The sequence below is a fragment of the Physeter macrocephalus genome, chromosome 6 (assembly GCF_002837175.3).
Source record: "Physeter macrocephalus isolate SW-GA chromosome 6, ASM283717v5, whole genome shotgun sequence".
Classification (NCBI taxonomy): domain Eukaryota; kingdom Metazoa; phylum Chordata; class Mammalia; order Artiodactyla; family Physeteridae; genus Physeter; species Physeter macrocephalus.
Genome location: NC_041219.1, coordinates 51937122 through 51960501, shown reverse-complemented (window position 1 = coordinate 51960501; position 23380 = coordinate 51937122). Strand labels below are relative to the sequence as shown.

General features: G+C 58.4%; 1 protein-coding gene across 1 annotated transcript; it reads left to right on the top strand.

The window, feature by feature from the left end:
- Positions 1-1201: 1201 nt before the first annotated feature.
- IL17REL (interleukin 17 receptor E like) lies at positions 1202-22637 on the top strand. The gene is made up of 16 exons (XM_024127198.2): positions 1202-1303; positions 4962-4989; positions 17320-17469; positions 17640-17749; positions 18024-18138; positions 18381-18425; positions 18682-18818; positions 18940-19011; positions 19093-19147; positions 19681-19844; positions 19913-19957; positions 20260-20317; positions 20485-20642; positions 20822-20902; positions 21103-21160; positions 22612-22637. Exons 1-16 carry the CDS (start codon positions 1202-1204, stop codon positions 22635-22637), a joined length of 1404 nt encoding a protein of 467 aa, XP_023982966.2.
- Positions 22638-23380: the final 743 nt, after the last annotated feature.

Here is a 23380-nt window from a genome sequence, read left to right as displayed (position 1 = left end):
AGGGGGGCGCCCATGGTCTTGGCTGCTGTCTGCCTGTTGGTCCCATCCTCTGGTGCTGAAGCTCCATCAGATGTTTCCCAAGTTCGTTCCCGCCTCGGGCCTGAGCCCACTTCACGGAGCGCTCGGGTCAGACGAGGGTGCAAAGAGACGGGCCGGCAGCCAGAGCAGCTGTGTCTGCACTGGGGCCGCCTGCCCAGGGTGCCAGCCTGGGGTCAGCTCCGGGTCAGCTCCTCTCCACACTTGGGGTGCCCTGTTGTGGTTTCAAGCAGAGCCCCAGCCCCCGGGGCCAGCAAAAGGGGGGCGGGGGTGTCCCCAAGCTCTCCAGCCATACACCCTTTTCCAAGCCCCCTTCATGGGACAGTGCCCTTCCAGGCAGGGGGCGCTTACACCTGCCCAGAGGGTGCAGGAGGAGGGCTGGACACAGGGAGGACACCAAAGGGCCCCAGAGCCACACCTTGGCTTCTGGGGCTGGACAGGGTGCTGGGAGCCGCTGCCCGGAGACGTCTCCCCTGTCCGGGAGAAGCCGAATGGGAGAAGGGGCAGAACGGAGCTCCGCCCCCAGCAGAAGCCACGCCCCAGAGTTACAGGCCACAGGGCACTGCCCTCTGGGGTGAGGGGTGTCTGGGCAAGGGCTCAGCGAGGGGGGGGCAGCCTCTCACATACAGACGAGTGGCGGGGGCACTCGGGGTGTCCCCAGGCTTGCGGGAGTTGGGCTGGCGCCAGCGGCCCTGGGGAGACAGGCGCCTGGGGTGGCTCCCTCCCCTCTGCCAGCCCTGCTGAGCTCGACGACCAGGGCCACCGACCACCTTCCATCCCCCAACCGCAGGACGGGGGCCTGAGAGACAGGGGACACCCGGGAGCCGTGGGGGAGGCAGGCGGCTCCCTGATCCCACAGGCCCACAGCCAGCCCTGCTCCAGCAGCGAGCCCCGGGGGACCCGGTAACCTGAGACCCCAGAGCCTCAAAGTTCCGGGATGTCTCCTTTGGCAGCCTGGGAACTGCAGGGCGTGCGGCCAGAGGCCGGGCCGCGGCGTGAGGCTGCAGGCGGAAGCTGCGGTCTGCGGCTGGCTGTGCCCGGCCCACTGCGGTGGGGGCACCTGCCCCAGGGAGCGAGCTCCCTCCAGACTCTCTCCTGCTGTCTCTGGGGCTGAGCCGCGGCCAGGAGGGCGAGGCGCGGCCCGGCCGTCACTTCGCGCGTCCAGATGCTGGCTGGGCGAGTCGTCGCCTTCCTCTCCCTGACCTGGGGCGCTTACCAGAGCCTGGCCGTCCCCAGGGTCGCGGAATGTGGCCTCTCCTGTTCCCAGGTGAGCCCCGCCCCCCAGGCTCTCCTCTTGCCCTGGTTCCCCTCGGTGGGCACTAGCCGGCCCCACCCCGCACAGGCCAGGGAAGCCGGCCCGGGGCGGTCGGTGGCGGGGGCCTGGGGGCCTGGGATCCCCACGAGGTGGTGGCCCGACCCCGCAGCGCCGCTCTGGGAGACGCTTGCCGGGAGCCTGAGGGGCTGGCGCGCTGACGCACCTGTGACCTGCCCCTCTCCGAGGAGCCACGTGGTGGGGGGCAGCCGAGAGCCCCTCCTGCGTTCACAGAGCCCGACTCATCATCCAGGGCGGCGTCCGGGCCTGTGTGGACGCTCCGCTAAGGCAATGCCTTGGGCACCAAGCTGATCCCGGGCGGGAAGGAGCCGCAGGGCCTGGACGCGGCTCAGAAGTGGCGGCGTCCCGGAACTTTCACCGTCCCTGGGAGGCGTCCCACCCGGCAGCAGCTGCCCGCAGAGTGTGCCCGCGTCCCGGGAGGTCCCCCAGTGCGAGACTGGCGGGCCGGCCCGCTGGGACAGGGGCTGGGGAGCACCCGCTACGTGCACTCCTCCACATGTGGGCCCAGCAGGGACCTGGGGAAATGCACACGAAGCAAGATTAGGTGGTGGTGACTGCTGATCAGAGGGCAGCCTGGCGTGCGGGCTCATGGGCCTCTCAGGGGCGGTGGCCGGGCCCCCCGGGGGACGCTTGGGGACACCCGGTGCCCAGTCAGGAGGAAAGGCAGCTCCATGAGGCCTGCGAGTGTGTCCAGCAGAGGTTCCAGGGAGCTCACGGACAGACAGAGCGGGCTTGGGTGGCCGGGGGTCAGGCTGGGCTCAGATCCGAGGTGCAGGGACCCATGGCAGGGGTGGAGGTCCGTCTGCTCCTGGTGGGAGCCGGTGGGTGCAGAGGAAACAGTTGGGCCCATGTGGGAGGGGTGGGGGGTGGCCTGGACCCTCCCCACGGAGATGGAGAACGGGACGGGGCCACTTTGGGGTGTACTTTGGAGGTGGAGATGGCAGGTCAGGGGACCCTTGACCTTGAGGGAAGGAGAAATCCAAGATGGACCTTAAAGTGTGACGGTAGCCCCTGGGCCGATGGAGGAGATGTTTCCTGTGATGGGGTCTGGGGTGCAAGGGATCAGGGAGGAAAGTCGATTTTGAAATATGGGATTTGAGAAGGCCGTCAGACGTGAGAAGTGGCGTTGGTGCAGCTGGGTGTGGGACGCACCGGCCCCATGCCGAGATGGGCCCGGATGCGGGGAGGGCTGCGAGGAGGAGGGGGGGCCCCAGGCAGAAGGAGGAAGGCCGGGCCAGGGGAGGGAGGCAGGGAGGGAGGGTGCCCCCACCCCGCCGCTGCCCCCGACGGGGAGGGCCAGGCCTGGGCCCCACTTGGGACTCGGCCATGGAGCTCCAGCCACTGTGGCACCCGGCTGGGGCCGTGGGATCGCGGGAGGAGGGGCGGAGGAGCGGGGGACGCCGGAGAGCCCGCGAGGCCCGGGGGCCGCTGGCAGCTGAGGGAGGGGCTCGGAGAGGGGGAGTCACAGCTCGGGAGGAGGGGTCTGAACGGGAGGGGCTCGAGAGGCCCAGGGCGGCGGGTGGGGCTGCCTCTGGGGGGCGAGCCAGAGGACCGCTGGCACGACTGGTGCCCCCCGCACCTGCACGTAGACCGCTGCAGCCCGTCGTGCCCCCAGGAGGGCTGTTCTGGGCCTTGGCCGGCCTCCAGTCAGGGCGGAGTGGGGCGGACGGGGCCCCTCCTGCAGCCTGCAGGGCCCCGCCCTCCGCACCCGGTGGAGCCACAGGGTCAGGGCCCAGACCCCACCCTCGGGTCCCTCCTCACAGACCCCCCCCATGCCCGCCCCCCTGGGAAGCCCCGAGAAGCCCGACGGAAAGCCCCAGAGGCGGGGAGCAGGAGGGAGGCGACCACTTCTCCCTCCCGGCCCCGCCCCACAAAGGGCCCCAGGGCCCCGGGCCAACCTCTGCCGGGTCCCCACCCCCAGCTCCCAAGACGCCAGGTCCCTGGGCAGCGGAATCCACAGGTGCTCTCTGACCTCGACCTTCGCCCCCACTGGTCCCCACGGCGGGAGAGGGGTTGCGGGCACCGAAGGGCCAACTACTAGACCGCGCCCCCCCACCCCCGCTCCACCGGAAGCCCAGGGGCCCCAGCTGCGTGCTCCCAGGCACAGGGCAGCAGGAGGCCCCCAATGGGAGGGCAGTGACCCTGGGCCAGGACGCAGCTGCCCTCCAGCCCCTACTAGCTTGGGAGGGGTCGGGCTCGCGCCACAGGACGGAGGATGCCAGGAGGCGGCTCCGGGCATCCGGGGCTGTGTCAGGGAGTGAGGGTGGGCAAGGACCCAAGCCACTGCCCGCCTTGTCCCCTCAGGGCTGCGGCCCAGGCCCAGCTGCTACCCTGCCTTGCTGGGTCTGCCCGGCTCTGTCCACTGGCTCCTGGGCCCGCCGCACCGGGCTGCCCCGCCCTCGCCCAGCTGCCCAGTCTCCTTCTGGGCGCGGCACCCAGGTGGGTGCAGCCCCTTGGTCCCGCAGAGCCCTCCTGCCACCCTGGGCCGGCCCCGGGGTCAGGCTCCTCACCCGTGAGGGCCGTGGGCAGGGCCGCAGGGTCACCTCTGTGGGGTTTGTGCGTCTGGAGGCCTAAGCGAGCGAGTCGGCGTCTCGGGGAGATGTCGTGGTCAGGAGACAGGGTGGACGCGGGGTGAAGTTAAAAGGCTGGAACGGAAAGGCATCTGGGTGGAAACAGGCGAATCCCGGAGTCTGGGGCTCGCCCAAGAGTGACACCCACTTACCCGAGATGCTGACATCGGGCGTCACTGGGTAAACCTCAGTGCTCTCTTTGCGACTTTTCTACAAATCTAAAATTATCCCCAAATGAAGAGGCTATTTAGAAAGGGGGGTGGAGCTGGAGCTGGGCCCACTGGTACTGCCTGCCCTGCAAACCCAAGGAGCAGGGCCCCTCGCTCCCCCACCTCCCCACTTGTGCCGGCAGGGTCTCTACCTCAGGCCCCCAGCTGTCGGAGCTCCCTGGGCGCCCCCAGAGGGCCCCCACTGCGGCTGAGCCCGGGCCCAGGGCAGCGACCCTACTGGCTTGTATTCCGCCACTTCGGGTGCCCGTCCCCGGGCTCCCAGAACCCTGCTTGCCCACCCCATCCTCCCAAGCTTAGCGTGGAGCCCCTCGGCCCACCCACCAAAGTGGGGTCCGCGAGCACGGCCCTGGCGCCTTCCCCCACCCACCCTGTCTGAGCCTGGTCCCTGGCCCCGGCCCCTTGGGAAGCTGTCAGTCCAGCGAGGCCACCCCCGCCAGAGTCACGGCTCCCACACTCCTGACCCCTCCGTTATCTTCCCACACACTTTTCAACAGCCGACATTAAATGTCATTTTCTGATGTCGTGCGGCTGCCCCGGCTCAGAATGCAGGCTCCTCCGAGGCCGGGATCTTTGCCCATTTTCTTTTCTTCCTGAAGCCCAGCACCCACCCAGCACGGGCACAAGGGGGCCGGGGGACCTTCGGATGCCAGCACGGGAAGTCGGTGCAGTCAGGGGGTGGGGGGCCTGAAGGTCCACGGGGTCCAGGTCACACCGGGGCGGAGCTCGGGGGGGGACAGGGGACAAGAGGTAGCCAAGCTGACCTCCCACCCCCTCTCATTGTTCTGTCCCCAGGGCTTCACCTGCAAGAGCCACATAAACCGTGAGTACATCTCAGGCCGAGGGGGACTCGCTGCCCTTCTCTGGTCCTCGGTCACCCTGCCCTCCTGGCAGCCAGGGTCTCCCTCCTGTGCAGGAAGAGCTGCCACCACCGCCACCGCCCCTCACCTAGCAGAGCGCCGCCCCCCTTCCCTGCCCACCGCCCGGTGCAAGAGGGCAAGCGCCCCGTCAGGCCCAGTTGTGGGCTTGCTGGATGTGGGAATCGTGCGTTCCTGTTTTAATGGAATTTATTGCTTTGCAATAAATTTCTCTTATCGCACTTTTTCATTTTTTCCCCCATTGTAAAACGATATCCCATTTAAAAAATCGCTTTATTGTCTTTGCAGACACTTTATATTTCATTTAAAGGGACATAAGAGACGCAAAGTATATACGGAGGAAAGTTCAAATAATCTAGCTCCAAAGCCCCCATATAGAAATAAATATTGTTTACATTAGGAAAACATTATTCTAGACATTTTTGTAGGCAAATATACTGTTTGTGGGATAAACAGGTAACAAATATTTTATAAAGGTGAAATTACCTTATGCCATGTAAACTAAGTATTTTATTTAATTTGACTTGACTTTAATAGGAAAAACTAAAGAAGTGGTTAAACCTTAAATGTTTCTTCACCTCAAGAGGTGTTATTTCCTCGAGGACCCCTGCAAGGTTAAGGAGTGAGATTATGACACAGGCTGCTGAGCCCCGAGCCGGGGACATGCCCCCACCCCAGGCAGTATCCCCTGTCGCTGGTTTGTCTGACCAGCGGTCAGTGGTTGTGGGGTGTTGAATAGCATCAGGTCGCCTCGGCGGCAGTTCTGTCCCTGGACTCTCCCCAGAGGGTGAGAAGCCCGAGGCCACCCTGGCATTTCTGCCGAGGGGCCTGCAGGGTTCTCTTCCGCCCCCAGGCCGTCCCTCGTCCAAGCCGGGCTCTGTGATGCGGTCCTCCCATCTGATCTGACTTCAGTCACCTCCGCCTTCCATCACCTGCTTCCATTCCTTTTGCTCTTTCTCAGCGGGCTTTTGCCATGATTATCTCAACCGTTCCAAGCCAGCAATTTAACTTCCAGCCACGTCTTCACTGTGCTTATTTGCCCTGAAATTGGGCTGTCCGGCTCCTTGGCTGGTCCTCGGTCGGCACGGCTCCTCTGCGCCTCCTGCTGTGTGGTCCCCCGTCGGATCCCTTGTCTCACTGAAGCTGTGTCCTTGTCACCATGGAGGTGCCTGAGAAAGAGTCCCCTCTATCCCTCCATGACGTTTTCTTCCCTCCCACGTTCTGTGTTCCTTTTCCCCTCCTTTCTTCCATGTCTTTCCTCTCCTCCATCCTTATTTTAATGTTTCCTACACTCCGTCTGTGACATGCCTTCCGTCCTGGTCACACTTCGGCAGCTCCCTACAGACCCCCGGTTACTCAGCCTCCCTTCTCACTCTCTTTTGACCGCAGATCCATGGTGTTTCCCCCACGGAGCTGCGTGCGAGGGCCAGGTGTCAGGACGGCCCTGGGCCTGGCTGGGGAGACAGGGAACTCGGCAGGCGGGTCCTGGGGGCCGGGGAGAGGTGTGGGGAGGGGCCCTCGGCTTCTGGGGAGCGCTGGGGCCTCCACGGTCTCGTCCCTCCCCCTCCTTCCCCCTCACTCCAGTCGGAGCGGTGACAATACAGGACACCCACCCGGCCTCCTTCTCTCCGGACTTGGGGGAGAGGGGGCTTGTCAAGAATTCCGAGGCTGAGTCATCCTACCAGCAGGGCTTCTGGGGAGCGGGGTCGCCAGGCAAGGATACACCACGGCACCTGGGGTGATGCTCTGGCCTGTGCCCGAGTGCTTTGCCTGCTGCGGGGGCCGTTCTCTGGCTTTGTGCCCTCTGTGGGTTCTGGCTGTTATGGGGGAGGGATTTCGTGAGGCCACAGCTTCGCCACCCCCACTCCTGTCTCAGTCTGTGTGTCTCTGATGAGGCTGAGACCCGTGTGGTCTCCTCCTGTGCCTGACCCACCCTGGGCCCGCGTGCCCTGGGCCACCGTGTGGAGGTGGTCACCCCGCACCACAGAGAGTCCTTCCACTTTCTCAGTCTCAGCCTCATGGTGTGAGTCACAGGTTTCAGTTTTGATGCAGCCATGTTTACAAGCCTCCGCCTACATGGATTTTGTGGATTTGGGGAGATCTTTTAAGAAAGTCTTCCCAATCCTGAGATCAGAGAGGTTTTCTCCCTGTATTTCCTATATTTCTATATTAAAGTTTTGTTTCTCAGATTTAGGTCTTTGATTCATCTAGAATGTATCTCTGTGTATGGTGTGAGGTAGGAACCCAACTGTGATCTTTTGCTACCTGGAAATCCGGCTGTGGCCGCACCGCATACTGGACGCCCCCCACCCCGTCAGATTTCCACGCTGTGGAAAATGTGCACGCTGGGTGCACGCTGTGTGCACGGTTCCCTGACCCCCCCCCGCCCATCCCTGAGCAGGGTCACACTGTCTGAGTCCATATGGAGCTCAGCTAGATACTGATTTCTGGTATGGCAAGCCCCTCTGGTTCCTTTCTTTCCTAAATTGTCCTGGGAGATGATGGTGTGGTTGTAGCTTCCCTGAATCCTCAGACCCAAGAGCAAGGAGGATGTAAAACAGAAGTGGAGTCCACGCTCCCAGACCCCAGAGACGAGCCCCAGAGCCCCAGGCGGGAGGAGCAGTGGGGTCTGTGCAGCAGGGAGTGGAGGGGTGTCTGAACCCCACAGACGGTAAGAATCTCTGGGAAGCACACGGCCCCCTGAGGGGCTGCCCACCACTGCGGCAGGTGGGTGCAGGGACCCCTTGGGAGACGGCCCTGCACAGAGAAGCTCGGAGTGGCATCAAGGACAACAGAGGCAAGAAAAGAGCAGCTTCAGGTAGACGAAGGCAAGGGGGGAAAGAGCTAAGAAACTGAACAGCGATCCACCCTAGTTTTAAACACTACCCAAAAGCGACAACAGAGGGAGCTCTGTGCAGTCAGGAAAGCAGAGCCAAGTCGGCTAAGAGCTCTGGGAAACTGAGTTCACGTAAATGTGGGCAACGGAAGACTGTCAAGGGCAAGTTCCAGACAAGTTATGATAATGAAAAAGAAAATAGGGAATAGAATAATGTGCCGACAGGCAAAGGAAGTGCACCAGAAGAGCATCCTGAAAACCCACAAGTGTAACATTTCATTTCAAAATGGCTTAGAATATTCAAGAAAATGATACAAAGCATTAAAGAACGATGTGAACAAAAATTAGAAATGTTCGGAAATGAGGTGATTAGAAATAAAGGAAAAAAATCATTGTATAAATGAAGACTGCGTTGGAAGTAGTGAATAGACCCAATATTAAATGTCTTGAGAGAAATAGCAGGTGAAAAGGAGATTTTTTAAAAAATCAAAAAGCAATGTCCTACTGTATAGCACAGGGAACTATTCAACATTCTGTGATAAAACATAATGGAAAAGAATATTTTTAAAAAAGAATGTATCTATACGTATAACTGAATCACTTTGCTATTCAGCAGAAATTAACACAACATTGTAAATCAACTATATTTCAACTTAAAAAAAGAATACGAGTAAAATTTGAAAGGAAAAAAATCAAAAAGAAATGTAAAAAGAGATAAAATGATGTGTGGATAATGGTAAATGCTACAGATAGGCAAAGAATGTCCAGAAGGCAGATGATATGAGACCCTAAAGAAAACCAAAGCAGCAGAACAAACACTAAAAAGTACAGTTCAAGGAGAACAAACATTTTTTTCTTCACAGTAGATATTGAAAAGGCAAACCATGAACCCGAGAATACCAGTCCTGGATACCACATCAAAAGTTATTCTAGTAAAATGGCTGGATTTTGAAGAGGAAGAGAAAAACCTTTGGGCCTCTCGGCAAAAAGAGCTGTACAATTTATAATGGAAAGAAAAGTATATCAGACTTTTCAAAGAACGACATTTTAATGCTAGAAGAAAATGGACAGCAAAACTATAATGCAGCTATGGTGCATATAGACACAATACTGTATTATAATCACCAAACTTGCTAAGAGGCTAGATTTTAATTATTCCACAAAAGAAGAAACGATAATTATGTGACTTGATGGGGTGCCTTTGCTACAATGACAATTATTATTAAAACATATAAATGCATCAAATCAATATGTTGTACTCCTTCAATTTGTACAATGTTATACGTCACATATGTTTTCATAAAAGAAAACTGACCTTCATGTATAAAGGTACAACAGACAGGGACGCACGGACTATTGTCCCATGGCCCCTCCTGGGGACTCTCCGGGAGAACAAGCCTCAGGCAGCCAGACTACAGGAGGGTCAGATCAGAAACGGGTGAGAATTTAATACAGGGTTATTTGCAAAACTGAGACTACCTGTGGAAAAGGAGACGGTGTGGTATCCACAGCTGTACACTGATGGTGGACACAAGGAACAGCTGTAAAAATGGGGAGAGACTGAGAAAAGTCTATGCAGAGGCACGTTTCTGCTGTTTCCAGTCACCCCGATGGTTCGTGCTGTGACCCAGACTTGTGTATGGTGTGTGCAGTACAGCAAATGACAGTTAGGACATATTTTCACTCTATCCTCTCCTGTGTTCTTGAGAATCAAGCATGGAAGAAAGGAGATGCAGATGTCATGTAGAAAAGGTGCTGTAAAACCTTTACTCTGAATTGCTAACCTACGTATGACCTCATGAGGTATTGCTTTAAATACGTTGAAGCTCTCCGAACCTGTCCTTTTGGGTTTTTATGCAGGTTTCATTACATAGGCATGATTGATTAAATCATTGGCCATTGGTGATTGAACTCAACCTCCAGCCCCTCTCCCCTCCCCAGAGGTCTGGGGGGTGGGACTGAAAGTTCCAACCCTCTAATCCCATGGTTGGTTCCCCTGGCAACCAGCCCCCATCCTTAGGTGCTTCTAAAAATCACCTCATTAACAAACTAGGTGTGGTTGAAACAGGTTTGTTATAGATAACAAAAGACACCTTTATCACTCATCATTTAGGGAATTCCAAGAGCTTTAGGAGCTCTGTACCAGAAATAGGGACCAAGACCAAATATATATTTCTTAATATAAATCACAATATCACACGTTTCGCTTGGAATTGCATTGAATTTATTGACCAATTTGAGTCAGAAATGACATCTTATCAGAGGTGAGTCTTCCACCCATGAACATGGTATGCCTTTCCATCTTTGAGGAAGTTAGGTCTTCCTCACAGTATTTATTTATGCCCTTCAGAGGTTGAAGGATTCATGAATGGTTTCCTTATTTTATTACATTTTCTAGTTGGTGTTTGTTGGTGTAAAGCAATGCTAGTTTTGTATATTAATCTTGTATCCACACATTTGTTATACTTTCTTTGTTATTTCTAGTAGATTTCCCACTGAGTCTCTTAAGTTTTTGTATATAGATAATCACATACTCTGCAGATAATAACAGTTTATAACCTACGTTTGTTTTTGTCCTTATGGAAGTGGCTCAAATCTCCAGGACAATGTTGAATGGGGAATCATTGTCTTAGTCCTGATATTAAACAGCGATGATTCCCAAAAATGTACCATTAAGTATTAGGTTTATTGGGCGTTTGGAGGAGATGCCCTCCATCTAGACAAGGAAGTGTCTTTCTTTTCCTAGTTTGATAAACCTTCCTTCATCATGAGTAGGTGTTAAATTTTATGAAAATTTTCTGTGTCTATAAAGACACTCATACAATTTTCCTCCTTTAATCTTTTTAATGAGGTGATAGATTGTCTAATGTTCACCACACCTGCAGTCCTAAAACAACTCCTATCTGGTCATGTTTAATATATTATTAAATCAATTTGCTAAAATTTTATTTAGGATTTTGCAGCTATATTCGTAAGTGGGGTCAGCTTATACTTTTACTTTTGTGTAAGCCTTGGAAAATTTAACCATCATCTCAAATATTGCCCCTGCCCCATCCTCTCCTTTCCTTCTGGAACCTCGATGGACACACCTCAGGCATTTCACGTCTTTCTTCCTATTTCTCAGTCTCCCTTCTGCGTTTTCCATCCTTTGTCTCTTTGCTGACTTCTGTATCATTCACTGTGATCTTTCTCCCACTAATTCTCTCTTCAGTGGTGTCCAACCTGCTCTCCAAACCATGTATTGCGTTTTTAATTTCTGTTTCTATGGGTTTTGTTTCTAGAAATTCTATTTGTTTCTTTCAAATGTGCTAGGTCCCTCTTCATAGTTTTTCCGCCTGCACATATTTTCAAGCTTGTCCTTTTAGCAGGTTGGTCTGCAGTCTGTGTCCGACCTGTTGTAGCACTCCGTGGACCCGTCCATGGCGTGTCTCTGCTGATTCTTTCTCTTGGTGCTTTGTTTCCCCAGCAAGTTTGTTTATCTCTAAATATATCTGCTCCAGGGAATTCCCCGGCGGTCCAGTGATTAGGGCTCTGTGCTTTCACTGCCGAGGGCCCGGATTTGATCCCTGGTTGGGGAACTAAAATCCCACAAGCCACGGGGTGTGGCCAAAAAAAAAAAAAGTCTGCTCCATGCCCCTGAGAAATGATTGCCTTCCCCACAGCCTAGGAGGTAGGTGCCTTCCCCCAGACCAGGTTCCCCTTTGTTTCTGAGTGGCACCCAGGAGCGACATGTGGCTATACCAGGACCATTTCTAACTAAGTCATAGATTGAAGTTTCTTGGATCTTCCTCGGGGTGCAGACCAGCCCGGGACCCAGCACCCAGGCCCACGGAGGCTGGGAACTCGCAACTTGTTTTTTAAACAGACAGGAGTCCTTCTTTCTCCTGCTGCCCTCCCAGCATGAATTTAAATTCACCACCGTGTTCTACCCATTCCTGTGTTCACTGTTCCTTTCGTAACCCACTTCTTCCTTTTGAGTTCATATTTCTCCTTTTAAAAATACAGCTGTCAGGTCTTCTTTTAGGAAGCCTCTGTGATAGTTCTAAATCTCTAAATAAGACCAAATATATTTACTTCTCCGTAAGTATTTATGATGAGTTTTGGGTTCACAATTCTTTCCACACAGTAACAATGAATTATTTTCCCCATTTTGAACCACAAATAATTTAGTGTTTCTGCCTCACTTTTTTTTTTTTTTTTTGGCCGTGCTGCACGGATTGCAGGATCTTAGTTCCCCAGGGATTGAACCCCAGCCCCTGCAGTGGAAGCGCGGAGCGCTAACCACTGGACAGCCAGGGAAGTTCCCTGCCTCACTTTCTTCTATATACTCTCTCCTGTTTTGTGAGCTTAATTTGGGACAAGAGCCTGTTCTTATTTTTATTCATTTGTTTACAACAAGCGACTTCTCTTTTGCATCCATTATACTTAACTATGTATTTCATCATTTCCCATGGTCACCATGCTCTTCTATGGCTCTACCTTCTTTTTTTTTTTTTTCTGGCTTTGATCCTTTCCCCTTGCTTGGCTGGAATAGGTCTTTGTTTTTTTCCAGAAAAGGTCAAATGTTGCAGACTTCTCATTTTCTGCATAGAGGAGGAAGTTTTCACACACATGAAGGACAACTTAGATGGAGAGAGAATTCTAAAGCACAATTGCTTCTTTTGAGAAGGCTGCACACCAAGCTCTAAGGATGACCCTCAGAGCAAAGAAGAGTCAGGCTTGGGGACACAGGCCTCCTCAGCCCCCACGTTACGAGACTAACCCACCGGGCTTGACCACGAACCCCTGTGGCCAGACAGGGACTCAGCTAACTCCTGCAGGTGGCCTCTCCTCCGATTCCAGCCACTGCCCTGGGGTGCTGTCCCCCTCTGAGTCATCCATCTGACCCCACATCTTAGGCACATCAGCTCCAAGATGACAGTGGGTGAAGGATGCAGTTGGGGGCCAGGCGGGGGGCGGGCCATCATTTAGATCTTCCACCAACGGGGAAGGTTTTATCACCAACACTGTTTAGAACTGCCAGCGCATGTTGATAAAAAAAGGCAGACCAACTACTCACTGGTTTTATTATTTTTTAAATCTCCATCAGTCTGGGGGGAGGATGGTGGAAGCCTGCGGCCGCCTCCCCCAGCCTACCCCTCCTGCGTTGAGGACAGGTAGGACCCATTTTATATTGCATTGCTGGTTTCCTTATCATTGAATTTGGAAAGTTCTTTATAGATTCTGAACACAAGTTCCTTAGTAGCTGCATGATTTCCAAATATTTCCCCCTAATCTCTGACTTATCTTTTCACTCTTTACCAGGGTCTTTCAAAGACCAGAAGTTTTAAAGTTTGATGAAGTCCAATTTATTCATTTTTTTCTCTTATGGGTCACGGTTTCAGTGTTGTATCTAAGAATCTTTTGCCTTCCCTAAGGTCACAGAGATTTTTATTGAATAAAAATATGTTTTCCTTTAAAAGTTTTATAGTTTTAGGTTTTACATTGAGGTTGACAGTCCAGTTTGGGTGAACTTTGTATGTTGTGAAAGGTGTGGACTGAAGCGCATTGTTTTGCCTGGGGACTCCCAGTTGATCCAGCACCATTTGCTGAAAAGACTACCCTTTTCCTGCTGAGTTCCCAGCATGTTTGCTGAGAATCAGTCATGCATATGTGGGCAGGGATAGGATGCTAGGCTGGTGGGGTTTGTTTCTCAGTCCTGGAGGGTCTTTGTCCCCATCATCTTCTCACTTGCGTTGCTCCCAAAAAGAATTCTGCATCTTCCTTACCTTGGTTCCTCTGTACATCACATGTCTTTTTTCCTCTGGTGGCTTTTACAGTTTTCTCTTTACCACTGGCTTTGAGCAAACTAATCCTGGTGTGCCTTGTAATTTCTTCATATTTCTTATCTTTCATCAGGCTTCTTGGATCTGTGAGTTTATAGTTCTCACCAAGTTTGAAAATTTTATATCAGTTTTTCAAGTTTTTTTCATTCCCCCATTGCTTCTGGGACCCTAACCACACATACATTAGGTCACTTGAAGTTGTCCTACAGCTCCCCAGTGCTCTGTTCTATTATTTCCTCACCATTGTCACCACCACCTTCACCATCATCATCACCATCATCATCGTCACCATCACCATCGTCACCATCATCGTCACCATCATCATCATCATCACCATCACCACCATCATCATCATCGCCATCATCATCGTCGCCATCACCATCGTCACCATCACCATCGTCACCATCACCATCGTCACCATCATCATCATCATCACCATCACCATCATCATCGTCACCGTCATCATCGTCACCATCATCATCATCACCATCAACACCATCATCATCACCATCACCACCATCATCATCGTCACCATCATCATCGTCACCGTCATCATCGTCACCATCATCATCATCACCATCATCACCATCATCATCACCATCACCACCATCATCATCGTAACCATCATCATCGTCACCCTCATCATCGTTACCATCATCGTCACCATCATCATCGTCACCGTCATCATCGTCACCATCATCATCGTCACCGTCATCATCGTCACCATCATCATCGTCACCGTCATCATCGTCACCATCATCATCGTCACCGACATCATCGTCACCATCATCATCATCACCATCATCACCATCATCATCACCATCACCATCATCATCATCATCACCATCACCACCATCATCATCATCGCCATCATAACCGTCACCATCACCATCGTCACCATCACCATCGTCACCATCGTCACCATCATCATCATCATCATCACCATCACCACCATCATCGTCACCATCACCATCGTCACCATCATCATCGTCACCGTCATCATCGTCACCATCATCATCGTCACCATCATCATCATCATTGCCATCATCACCATCATCATCATCATCACCATCACCACCATCATCATCGCCATCATCATCACCATCATCGTCACCATCATCATCATCGCCATCATCACCATCATCATCGCCATCATCATCGTCACCATCACCATCGTCACCATCACCATCGTCACCATCATCATCGTCACCGTCATCATCATCATCGCCATCACCACCATCATCATCGTCACCGTCATCATCGTCACCGTCATCATCACCATCACCATCGTCACCATCATCATCGTCACCGTCACCACCATCATCGTCACCATCATCATCATCACCATCACCATCGTCACCATCATCATCGTCACCGTCATCATCGTCACCATCATCATCATCATCGCCATCATCACCATCATTGCTATCATTGTCATCATCACCATCATCATCACCACACCTTCACCATCACCACAATCCCTCTCCGTCTACTTTTGGATGTTTTCTATTGCTATGTCAAGTTCTCCAGTGTTTTTTTCCAATGGCTAATCTGTTATTAAACCAGCTGTTGTATTTTTCATCTCAGGCACTGTAGTTTTCATCCCTAGAAGTAGGATTTGGGTTTTTTTTTTTAAATATCTTTCATGTCTACAATTAACTTTTTGGACATGTGGAATACAGTTATAATAACTGTTTTAATGTTTTTGTCTACTAATTCTAATATCTCTGTCAGTTTTATTTTATTTTTCTCCTCATTCTGGGTTATGTTTTCCTGATTCTTTGCATGGCTTGTAATTTTCTATTATATGGTAGACATGGTGATTTTTACCTGTTGTGCGCCGGATATATACTTTTACCCTTACAGATATTCTTGAGCCTTTTCTGGAACACAGTTAAGTTGCTTAGAAACAGGTTAACCTTTCGGGGGTCTTTCTTTCAAGATTTGTTAGGCAAGGCCAGAGCAGTGCTCCATCTAAGGCGAGTTATTCTCCTACAGAAGCAAGACTCTTGCATACAGTGTACCCGGGGCCCCGTGAATTGCGAAGTCCCCAGTCTGGCTGGGAATGGGACAGTCCTGGCCCCGGGTGCGGACAGGACGCTGTCCCCGCAACCCCTTGGGCTTCTCCTCTTCCTGAAGCCGCTCACATCCGTGTGCCGTCCGCACTCCGCCGAACACTCATTCCCCGGCTCTCTCTGCGCCACCCCTCCTCTTGCACTCATCCTGCAAACTCTGGCCACTTCTGTCTGCCCCATTTCTCCACTTCGGGAGGGTGTCGGGGCCCCAAATACCCCCTTCCTCTGCCACTGCCTGGAAAAGCTCTCAAGACAGCAGGGCACTCGTTGGGCTCCCCCGTTTGTCCCCATCCGCCGGGCATCGCCGTCCTGTGCTTCCTCACATCGGTGTCTTGAGACTGTATTTTGTCTGGTTTCCAGGCCGCTTCAGGCATTGTGCCTCCATCTTGGCCACAGCGGGATCCACAGCGCTGGGTTTCTCTCCCAGGAACATTTCAGCCCTCGTAGCTCCTGCTGCCTCTTTGAGCTGTTTCTGATACGGTGTGGTCGGGGCTCTGTCGAGCGACGAGCCGCGCGTCCGTCCGTGTCTCAGCCGCGGCGCCCCTGCCCCTCCTTCTCCAAGGTCTCAGCGGTCGTTCGCCGTGGTCCGTGGAGGTCCCTCGCTCTGCCCCACTTTCTCCGCAGCGAGGAAGCCTCGGGTGCGCCCTCGGCCTCTGCTTCCCCCCATCACGTGCATTCGACAGTTCCACCCTGTCCCACCCGTGTCCCCTCTCCTCCCGGCGTTTTCCTCCTTTACTTCTCCTTGACTGTCAGCCCAAGGAGCTGTTCTTCCCGATACGCTCCCGGCGTTTGCCTGGGGCCCAGGCCCTCTGGAGGCGCCCCAGAGCACACACACCCCCCTTTGCTGGGCGCACTGTCCCGCCCGGGGTTACTCCCCAGTCTGACACGTCACCAGGCGTGAACGCCATGGCCCTGAGTGCAGCAGAGAACCTGGGCTGCCAACTCCATGGGGCGCGGGGCCCCCTGGGCTGTGGTGGCTCCCATGGAACCAACCCCCCTCCCCGAACTTGATGCGTCCGCCTGCAAATCTGGCAGAGCCAAGGCCGAAAATACTGCTCAACCCCAGCGCCTGAACGTGAGAGCCCAGCTCCCTGCACAGCACTTGGTCTGGCCGCAGTTGCCGGTGCCCTGACCGAGGCCGTCGGGGCCAGGCCCACCTGGGCCAGTGCAGCCGCCTGCCGGCGGTCAGGGCCTTAGGCGGCAGTGCCCTTGAGGTCAGGCCCCCACGTGCCCCCAGCAGGCCTTTGCTGTGCCCCATCTTTGTTGTCCATGGGGCCTGCCAGCCTGCCGAGGGGGGCTCCTCTGCCCCCTTGCTGGCCAGGCAGGGGCCCACTCCTGGCGCCCAGCGGCCATCTCTGAGCGTGGCTCAGGGCGGCCCACCACTCCCCGGGGGCCTGGTTCCCTGACTGCACTGGGGCAAGTAGGGAGGACCCTCCCCCCGTCGGTGCAGCCCCAGAGCCCCCCTCCCCCACCCCCACCCTAAGAGCCTTACCCAGGCCCTGGGAACCGTGGTACTCACCCCCTTTCTCCCCTCCCCAGGAAATATTTTCAACAGCTTCTGCCGGGAGCCCCCGACGTCCATGCCCGGGTCTGTCCTGGAGGCCCTGGCCCTGTCCACCGCCATGAAGTGCACCCCCCGCGACGGCTGCTCCTTGCTGCTACTCGTCAATGCCTCTCTCACACTGCACGGTGACTGTGACGGTGGTGACACCCAGGAAGGGCGGTGATGGGCTCAGGGCTCCTTTAATCCCCACGACAACCCGGGGCTGGGGTGGGCCACGGAGACCCTGCTGAGTGCCCTTCACAGAGGAGGGGAGGGAAGGGCTCTCACAGCCCTGCCGGCCCCTCCCTCCACCCAGAGGGCCTGCGGGGCCTGGAGGCCTGCTCCATGAGCCTGGACACCCAGGAGACACAGTGCCAGAGCGTGCGGGTCCCCAGGGCCTCCCGCCGGCTGCAGGTGGGGCAGCAGGTGAGACCAGGGTCTGACCCGGACTCGCGGGTCCAGCCCCAAGGCGGTGCCGGGCAGCTGCACCTGTCCCCTGGCCTTCTCCCGGCTGCCCTCCCCTCTTGGCCACCTGATCCATAGACCGTCCTGGGGCTCGGCCACCCAAGGCCCAAGGAATGGGTGCCCCTCCTCCTCTGCCCCAGACCCTGGGTTCCAGCTGTGCGGGGTGGAACTGGCCTGGCCAGGGGTGGGCGGACAGAGGTCCCAGCTCCACCAGCTCCCACCCATCCCTACCCAGCTCCAGGTGCACTTTGACTGCTTTGAGGTGAGCGTGGCCCAGAGCCTCTACGTCACCCTGAGGACTGTCCCCCACTTCTGCGGGGTCCAGCTGGACCAGCGGTACCATGTGGAAGGTGGGCCGGCGTGGGCACAGCTGCCATCCAGCTTCCAGGGACTGATTCAGGGCGGGACTCCCCCAGGGCAGGGGGCACGGCCCCACGCTGGACAGCTCCCAGCACGTGCGTTTGGCTTAATTCAGCGTCTCCGGTTCCCTGGAGAGGAAGGCCTTCTGGAAAGCACACGGGCAGAGGCCCAGGTGGGGGGCGGCCCCTGGTGCAGAGCGGGCTGGGCCCAATGCTGCCTCTGTCATTCGCAGACTGCGCGGACGAGGACCTAGGGAGGAACGTGCCCGACTGCTTTGGTGAGGCCCCCTCCCGAGGTGGGACCTGGGCCCATGGCTCCTGGGAAGACTCTCAGGCGGTGGCAGGCACCCACGGGCCTCCCACTGGGACCTTCTGCCCTCCCCACTCGGGAAATCATGATGGGTCCTCAGGTGGGCGACTCCCACAATGCCTGGGTCTGGCAGGGGTCACCACCCGGAGGCTGTCAGCACAGGTGGAGCCCTGTGCCTGGTGACCTCTGGCCCCAGCGTGACCCCACCTGCTGCCCTTCTACAGCTGGGAAGCTCTCCTACTGGGTGGACCGCAGCCGCAAGGTCGTTCTGGTACAGGTGCCAGAGTCAGGGGGCCCGGACTACTACGTTCGGCTCTGCCTCAAGTGGTTCACGTGCGAGGACGCGGGCGCCCCAGTGCGAGTGAGCCCCGGCCCCGCCCCCGGCCCCGCCCCGCCCATGCTGGCCCACGCCCCGCCCAGGCCCCGCCCCCGCCTCTGGTCCTCGCTTGCCGCCCGCCCACGGTGCCTTCACTCCCCTGCAGGTGACAGCGAACAGGGTCTCCCGGAGGGTCTCTCTGCCCTACAAGCAAGAGTTGCCGTGCCTGTGCCTTGAGGTCAGTAAGGATGTGGCCTTGACAGCCGGGAGTGGACAAAAGGATGGGCAGACCCTGCGCTGACCCCAGTCCCTCCCGCAGGGCTGGTCTGCGACGCCTGACGCCGTGCGGATCCAGACCTGCCCCTTCGAAGATGGCAAGTGCCCTGTGGTGCCAGGGGAAAGGAGCGGGGAGCGAGGAGAGAAGGGTGGGAGATGGGCGGGTCAGAGGTGCCCAGCAGGGTAGGGGCTGGCCTGTCCAACTGGGACGGCTGACTCGAGGTGGGGTGAGACAGGGGGGCAGGCCCAGCCTCAGCCCTGGAGCCTGCTTCGGACGGCAGGCAGCCAAAAGTGTGTTCCAGGCAAGCTGTCCGAGGTGGCAGAGCCTGTGCATGGACGTGAGCGTGCATGAGAGCGCGTGTCGGCCGGCGTACAAGCACGCACGTGTCACAGCCAGGCCACCTGGAAGAGCCAGGGCTGCCGGGAGGGGCTCCGGGGGGCGCGGGGTGCTCTCGGCTCTGCTCAGCGACACAGCACACACACAGACCCGGGCCGGGCCCGAGACCCTGAGAGAAGGCAGCTGAGTCCTGGAGCCTGCCCGATGGTTACCCTAGCAGGCGCTCAGTCCCGTGGCCCATGGGCAGCTGGGCTGGCGCCAGCTGACGCCAACCCTGGGGGAGGGTCCCTGCAGACACGGAGACGCTGTGGGATGCCATCCGCTACCACCCGGGGAGCCAGGCGCTGAGCTGGGAGCCTGCCTGTCCCATGAGTGGCCGTGTGAGTCTGTGCTGGCGTCCAGGGCCAGGGCCCCAGTGCCTGGAGCTGGAGCACTCGGGCCGGGCCGCACACAGCAGGGTGAGTGCCCCCCAGGCAGGGATGGGGCGGGGATGGGCGGCCCGGGCCCTGACGTGAGCGCCCCTCAGGTGCAGTACCCTCTTGTGGACACCCAGCCCCAGCTCTGCCTGAAGGTGAGTGGGCCAGTCCGCAGCCCACCTCGTGCACTACCACGGCTTGGGGAGGGGGCCCAGGGGCCAGGGGAGGGGCCCAGGGCACTGGGGCAAGGGGCCCGTAGCCACATGTCCCCCTGTGCCTTGCCCAGCCCTGGGGTCCAGCTACTCAGTGGCCCCTCTGACCCCCTCCTGGTCCGACGGGGGCGGGGCGGGGGGAGTGTAACCTGTCCCAGAGGGCCACGAAGAAGGCCCGCCTGTCCCGGCCCCCCCACCCCGTCCCTGCACACACGGCCACACCCCGTCCCTCGGCCTCCCTGCAGTTCTCCACGAGCCTGGGCTTCCCGGTGAGGTGCCCTTTTGAGCAGCCGCGCTTCCCAGGTGAGCCCTCCGCGGGGCGGGAGGGAGGCCGGCTGGGGCCTTCGCCGGGTGGCCGCAGCAAAGAAGGTCCTTTGCTCGTGTAAATGCCTCTTGGTCCGGGGGGCAAGACGACAGGATGCTGGTCACTTGTGGGGTGGCGTGCTGGGCCTCACCCCTGCCCCCCGCAGCCTGGAAGATGACCGTCCAGCTGGCACCCGCTCCGGGCCACCTCCGGGTGGCGTTCTTCTCGCCCAGCCCTGCCCGCTTCCAGGTGTGCCTGTGTCACCGAGGGGAGACGTGGCCCCCCGCGTGCCGCCGGGTGCTGCAGGCCACCCCCATCCCGGCGGTGAGCTGGTGTGTGGGCACCGTCTTGGGGACTGGCAGGGGCGTGCTGACCCCTTCACTTCCCCCAAAGCCGGTCCTGGCGGGGAGAGTGCCGAGAGGGCTGACTCGAGGGCTCCGCAGGGACGCACAGGGGCCTGGTCTGCACCCCCGCTGCCCGTGACCTCCCCCTCCCCCTTCCAGGGTGACCCCACAGAGGACCCTGCGGTGGCCGTTGTGGACATTCCCGGGGACCAGGCCTGTGCACCCGGCACCTGCATCCAGGTGGGTGCTGCTGTGCTGCCCACCTCCTCCACTCCCAGACCTCAGGGGAGCCGCCGCCTCCCCAGAGCTGCCCCGGGGGCCCCCCAGCCACGCAGTCCCTGCAGCCGGGGCCTCTGGGGAATGCGGGCGGGGTGCAGGGGGCGGCTGCAGGCTGTGCTGACCCGCTCTCGCTCTCGCTGCCTCCGTCCCCCGGCCTGCAGGGCAGGAGGACCGACGTCCAGTTCTCCGCCCCCCAGCAGCTGTGCGACCTCCAGTGCGGTGAGCGCCGGGGCCAGGCCTCAGCCAGAGGGGGCAGGGAGGGCTGGACCCCAGACTGGCCCCTGGAGCCCCGTCTCCCATGTTGGAGTGGGGGCGGGGCTCACGGCACAGGAGACTGGGGCTCGGAGGGGGACAGAGGGGCCACCCGCCTCAGAGTCAGGCCAGGCCAGCCCGGCCCCGCCCTGACTTGGGCGGTCAAGCCCCCCCCAGGGCCTCCAAGCTCCCAGCCGGGTCCCACGGTGTCAGGTGCGCTGCGTCCTCCTCCCTGAGTGCTCCGACCCCAATCAGGGCTCTGGTTCCAACTGTGCAGAAACCCGTTGTCCCCAGCCCACCCTTCGCCCAGCCAGCCACTGAGGCCCAGACTCCTGGCCCTCAGGCCCGGCAGGAGACAGAGCTAAGCCTAACCCTGCAGGGCCTGGGTGTGGCCCAGCAGGGTGGCTCCTGCCGGGGGGCGGGGGGGGGGGGGCGGGCGGGAAGGTGGGAGGGGTGACACCGGCGCAGGGTGAGAAAGGAGCCGGCACAGCCGCCTGCAAGCACAGAACCTCTCCTGGCAGCTGTGGAGAGTGGGCCCCCTGGTCGCGGGGGTGGCGTTCCGGCGCCCAGGGCTCTCGCAGCCCCAGCGGGGGGGCGCCGGGGGGGGGGGGGGGGGGGGGGGGCGGGCGGGAAGGTGGGAGGGGTGACACCGGCGCAGGGTGAGAAAGGAGCCGGCACAGCCGCCTGCAAGCACAGAACCTCTCCTGGCAGCTGTGGAGAGTGGGCCCCCTGGTCGCGGGGGTGGCGTTCCGGCGCCCAGGGCTCTCGCAGCCCTTTCTGCAGATGGGCAGCGGGGCAGGTCTTGAACGGCCTCTGTGAACTCGGCTGGCTCACAGCAATTCCAGGGCAGCCCCAGTCCTGCCCGCCTTCCCCCGGGAAAGGCCCCGGGGCCCGCGGAGGTTCCTCACGCCTGTATCCCCCAACTGCCCCCCACCCCTGCCCCAACAGAGCTTTCCAGCCGAGTCTGGGTCCCATTCCCCAGCAAAGGCCACCTCCAGCAGATCACAGGTCAAAGGGGCAATGGTCACCCCTAGGGGCCTCGTGTCTGGACTGGGGCTCTAATACCTGCCAGCCAGGTGGCCCGGTGGCTGGCCTGGGGCCACGGCTGGAGCCCCAGTGTATGCTGGGCGAGCCCCAGAGTCCCCGAGAGCAGTGAGAGTGACTGGGCCCAGCTCAAGCGGTGGGCACCTGGGGGGCATACTGCCCTTGGGGTCTGGGCGGACTCCCCCGGGGACGGGACGCCTGCCTGCCGCACGGGCACTGGCTCGGCTGGACCGGGCAGCGCACCCTGAACGACTGGGGTCTCGGATCCCTCTCCTTCCTTCCACCGCGGTCCGGGCTGGGCTGGGGGCGGGGGTGCCCCCAGACAAGCGTGGCACTGGGCCACCTGAGCCAGCCCCCCATTCCTGTCTCCCCAGCTGCCACCCGGGGGACAGCAGCCTGAGGCCAGGTGTCTCACCAAGAAGCAGCAAGTGCCGGGGCCTGCTTGCTGGAATGCCTGGGCTCGCCAAGCCTCTGACCGGGAAGGCGAGGCCTCAGAGCAGGCGGTGGGGCGGGTCTCACCCGGCCCCAGACCGTGGCACCTATGTGCCTCAGCTCTCCAGAGGCCTGCGGCTCCCGGGGGCCCTTGGGCCTTGCCAGGCTTCCGGTCAAAGGACCTTCAGCCCCTCTGAACCCCCTGAGTGGGGCCCAGGAGAACGGCTGGGTGGGATGCGCCCTTCCCCGGATGGCCCAGCCCCTGACCTGCCCCGTCGCAGCGCGGCCCCGGCTCCCTCTGGACAACCGGGCGCCACGGCCTGCACCCCTGGTCCTGAGGACAAGGTCCTCCGGAGCGCAGAGTGTGACCGCACCCCTTCTGCAGTTGGGCAGCTCTGGGGGCCAGGACATACCCACAATGGCTGGCCTCCACACACTGGGTGGGCCCCGGCTGCCCAGGCTGGGCCTTCACCGGCCCCCCCAGTGTCCCTCACACAGCTCTCTCTCGACCCTTCAGAGAGCTCTCCTAAGAGCTCGAGGGAGCCCACGGCCCGAACGCCACCCTGCACCAGCCCCCCGCAGAGCTCAGACCTCCTTCCACCCCCCAGGCCCCCAGCGAGGCCAGACCAGTGAGGGCTGGCCGCTTCCGTTGGCCTCAGGGGCCACGTGTGAGGACGAGCCATTCTCAGACGGTCACACTCCCTGAGGGCC